Source organism: Cibotium barometz, chromosome 27, assembly GCF_041138505.1.
Source record: "Cibotium barometz isolate CiBa-2024 chromosome 27, ASM4113850v1, whole genome shotgun sequence".
NCBI lineage: Eukaryota > Viridiplantae > Streptophyta > Polypodiopsida > Cyatheales > Cibotiaceae > Cibotium > Cibotium barometz.
In genome coordinates, this window is record NC_141072.1 from 26,971,932 (window position 1) to 26,976,022 (window position 4,091).

The following is a 4,091-nucleotide window of genomic DNA, read 5'->3' on the forward strand; positions in this document are numbered from 1 at the left end:
CTGTCAATCTGGATACACAATCTTGCCCTTCAAACTCTCTGGCATTGTGTAGCCACCCTTAATTCTTGTTCTACCTCTATGTGAGCTAGAAAAACACATTTACATCCAGACAGTTGTTTTGTACACAATTATAAACCCCAAGTTAGAAAAAAATATGAAGAAAGCACATGACTCTCAGCCAAGTCAGTTTGGCCCATTTTAGCCATTGCATGGGCAGCAGAAAGAAAAGAAAGAAGACAACCCATTCTTTGCAGCCCACTACTCTCCACCCATTATAGGATTTTGTTAGAGCGGTAGCTTTTTGGTGGGGAGGGATAGTCTGTAAAGGCCCTTACATGTATAACGTGCCCATTCTTGCTGTCAGAGCATCTGACAACAGGCTGGGAGATAGGTACTCATGGATGGGCGTTCAAGCCCATCCATGGCCTGCCCTTCCACCTTTCACAGACTATAATGTAAAGGCCCTTACAGGACCATCTAACTGCTAGTTATGAACACACTCCATCTCGGAAGTGACTAATTAAATAAAAGATTACAAAAAGACATTGTAAGAGTTGAGCACCAGAGGCTTCCCAAAAAGGAAAAACGGTGCAACCAAAACGATCACACTATCTGATCAGTTTCCCAGTTGAGTACTGGAACACATAGTAACTACAAAGATAGATTATGTTCCCTTCCTTTTGAATCTATGAAGACCATCATTCTAGTCCACATATTTGTGTTCTTTAAAATGAGCTAATGCATGGCAATCAGAGGTTCCACATTCCAATGCCAAGCTATGCAGCTCCTCAACAGCAATGACATTTCATGGCTCGCCTAGATAGAGCAGCCATAAGCTCCTCCTCCGTCAAGGAACCAGAATTTTTCATGATCACAACAATTGTTTGGCATAGCATATCTTGCACTATGGCTATGGTTGAATGATACACCTCCAACTGCAGCTCTTGCAGAGCCACCATCATCTTTGCAACAGGATAATTCTCTCTCGAGCTTTCCACCCGAATTATGGCTTCTCTTCCAAAGAGAAACCGCACATTGATTGTAATCCTGCCGTGTGGACACACGAGAGAAGTCGAGCTCTTTGAATGTGATGAAGTGCTATGGATGGGTGGGACATCTTGGCCAGCTTTCAAGGGGTTTCCATCATTGGACAACACACTTACACTCTCTCCATCTAGCTGAGCAAGCAGGCTCTTGTTTCCTATCTCCAACTCATGGACTTTGGCCCTAAGCTCCTCTATACATGAAGTGGCATCTGCTAATAGAGAGGCTTTGTCCATCTTAGACACATTAGGCACAACTGCTCTCAAGGCATAGAAGCGCTGGTTCATCTTCTCTCGCCTTTGGCGCTCTGCTTCCACATGATTCAAGGGCTCTTCCCTACCGTTCGCTGGCTTCCTTCCCCTCTTCCGAGGTTTCTTATCAACAACCGACTGGCTGCAATCTGCATCTTTAAAGGAGGCCTCCACATCTGAATGCTCTGATTCCACACTAGACCGGACAGCTCCATGTGCTTGCATTGTTACACTGTCTTCCTGAAGGGAAAAGACCATCTTGTCCTCTTTGAAAGGCTTGCTTGAGTTGGCACTTCTGGTATCACCATGTGTTTGGGGTGGCTTCTCCGGTTTGACATCCTGCTTGTAGCGTGTGGTGTCTGGTGCTTTCAGAGGCAAGGTTTGAGCATCAAGATCCCAAGGCTTAGCTATATGGTTGTATTTTGGGGCATGTGAGAGTCCTAAACTCTCTGCTGCCTTGAGGACATTATCACATGTTTTGGCTAACATCCCGGCTGTCTTCTCTTCAGGTTGACTATCATTATGAAAGCTGGGCACCTTCACTACATCCGTGTGGCTGTCAGTATCTACACCCTCTATAGGCTGATTGTAGCTCGGTATTTCTGAAACATTCAGAATGTCAGTGTAGCTGTGAGCCACATGTGTCCTGCCAATCTGGCTTTGACCCTGCATTCCTAGAACCTCTAGAGGCCCTGCTGGCATGTCATGCTGGCTGAAATGCTGCATGACCACATGCTTTGTGGTTTGGGTATCAGCCTGCAGGATTGCTGAGGTGGCAACTTGACTGTGACTAGACATTTCTCCTGCCCTCGCCGCTTTACTGTATGCCATTGGATTTGATGACTTTTCTACATTTTCCACCTCTACTGTCTGCTTATGACTGTGACATTCTAAAGATTCAAGCTGAAAATCAACCTTAGATGGCTGATGATGGAACTTTGTGCTCACTCTGTTACTGTCAAGCACATCTGCTTCAAGCTCGACATACTGTGTAATGTGTGGAGCTGTTGAAATAGAATTCTGAGTAGACAAGATGAGCCCCTCACTGTGTCTGCCTTGGGTTGCTTGGTGACAAAAACTGGGCTGCCACATCATTGGCAACATCTTTTCACTCTCATTTTCTGCAAAGATCATGCATGCATAAGGTGTGTCTTCTGTGAAACTCCCCCTTGGACTTTGAAAATATGGCATGTCATCATTTGACATCAAAGGACCAAGAGTGTTTTCATGGGCATCCTCATCAAAAGAATGTTTGATGATGCTTAAGAAGGTAAGGTTCTCCCCAATAGCATCTGTTGATCCTAGCTCCACGACTCCCCTCCATGTCGGGACACAAACAATTGTTCGAATGCCAAATTTCTCGGCGAGCTCTGCCCTTCCACAATTCTGCCCCTGAAGTTGGTCCGAGCCCTTGAGCCAAACCATCTGTGAGTTTGCGAATGCCCGGCCGGGGGTTGCAGTCCCAATCGGGAAGGAGTACATCATAGAAACCAGGAAAAACCATTCAGTATCAGTAACATCGGCATCTAGAACATCCAAGCCAGCAGATGCTGCAGATTCCTCCCCATTATGGGTGACGAGGGCTTGCAATTCTCTTAGAATCCTTCTTCTCAGCTGCTGATCAGCTTCACTAACTGCTACTGGCTTTGTTGGGCTCTTCTGTTCACCCTCCTTGGGATTGAAGTAACCGTCGCCCCATCCGAGAACTTGCTCATCATTGGAGGAGTATGTAAGCTGCCAGAAGATAGCATAGGTCCATGTCTCTGAGCTACTCTCTACAAGGGACTGTAGTCTTTGTTGAAGAGTATCGTCATGGTTGGAGGGAACTATTGCAGCTGCTGGCTGCTCAGCTTCAGGCCACAGACTGTCCTCATTAGAGAAGCTCATGAAGGCCTCCAGAATAGCATTGTCATCGTTCCACCAATGGCCCTCGGCCACCAAGTCATTGTCCGTGTTCATCTTAATTATGGTTATGTGGGTTATTGCATGGGTAAATTGATATCTATGTGGTGACGAATCGACAAGCCCACAATGGCATCATGTGGTAGCCACTTTTATGAGGGATGCTCGCATGTATGAATGCCCACTGAAATTTTGGGACAAAAAAAGAAGAAGAAGAAGAAGAAAAATTAGTTACCTTTGCCTACTGAACCCTTTGTGGAGCTTGTCCATCGTCTAACCTGAACTGACTGCCCAATTCTGTGTTTTTCTTCAGAAAGATCAGGGCACTGCTTTTCTGTGTGTTTGTGGGCGATACCCAATCTGGGTCTCTTCCTGGTTTAGCAAAATGTTGCGCAGTATGCCAGATCCCAGCCCAGTCGAAGCAGCTGCTACACCAAAGAGTAGAAAGCTGAATCGAGAGACAGAGAGAGTTATATGAAAAGTTGCGTAGCTGTTAGCGAATTGCAATAGAACCCCAGAGAGAGAGAGAGAGAGAGAGAGAGAGAGAGAGAGAGACTGTACTCTTTGCTACTTGGGAGATGGAGAGAAGGAAGGGGGGAGGAGACGAGATTGCATCAAATGGATGGAGAGAGAGCGAGATTGAGTATTCTGTGGAGCTTGGAAGCTAGAAAGGGAAAGAGAGAGGGACACAATTACATCTATGGCATGGGGAGAGAGAGAAAAACAGAGGGAGGCAGGGGAAGGGACTGAGGAGGGAGGAGGTTACACCAAACGGAGAAACAGAGATAGGGCGACGGATGTCATCATAGCTGTACGTTTGTTACATCGAACGATGTGTCTGTAGAGAGAGAGACGTCTACAACTCCGCCTCTGTTAAGCTAGCGAGAGAAGAGA

The 4,091-nt window shown here is 46.2% G+C and overlaps 1 protein-coding gene across 1 annotated transcript; it reads right to left on the minus strand.

Annotated features, from left to right (window-relative positions):
• Positions 1 to 504: 504 nt before the first annotated feature.
• LOC147623234 (transcription factor MYC2-like) lies at positions 505 to 4,091 on the minus strand. The gene has a single exon (XM_086821321.1). The coding sequence runs from the start codon at positions 3,252 to 3,254 to the stop codon at positions 789 to 791; it is 2,466 nt and encodes an 821-aa protein (XP_086677447.1). The 5' UTR covers positions 3,255 to 4,091; the 3' UTR covers positions 505 to 788.

Bases quoted from the DNA above. Each gene is read 5' to 3' on its own strand.
- LOC147623234 (XM_086821321.1), bottom strand. From the start codon at position 3,254: ATGAACACGGACAATGACTTGGTGGCCGAGGGCCATTGGTGGAACGAT.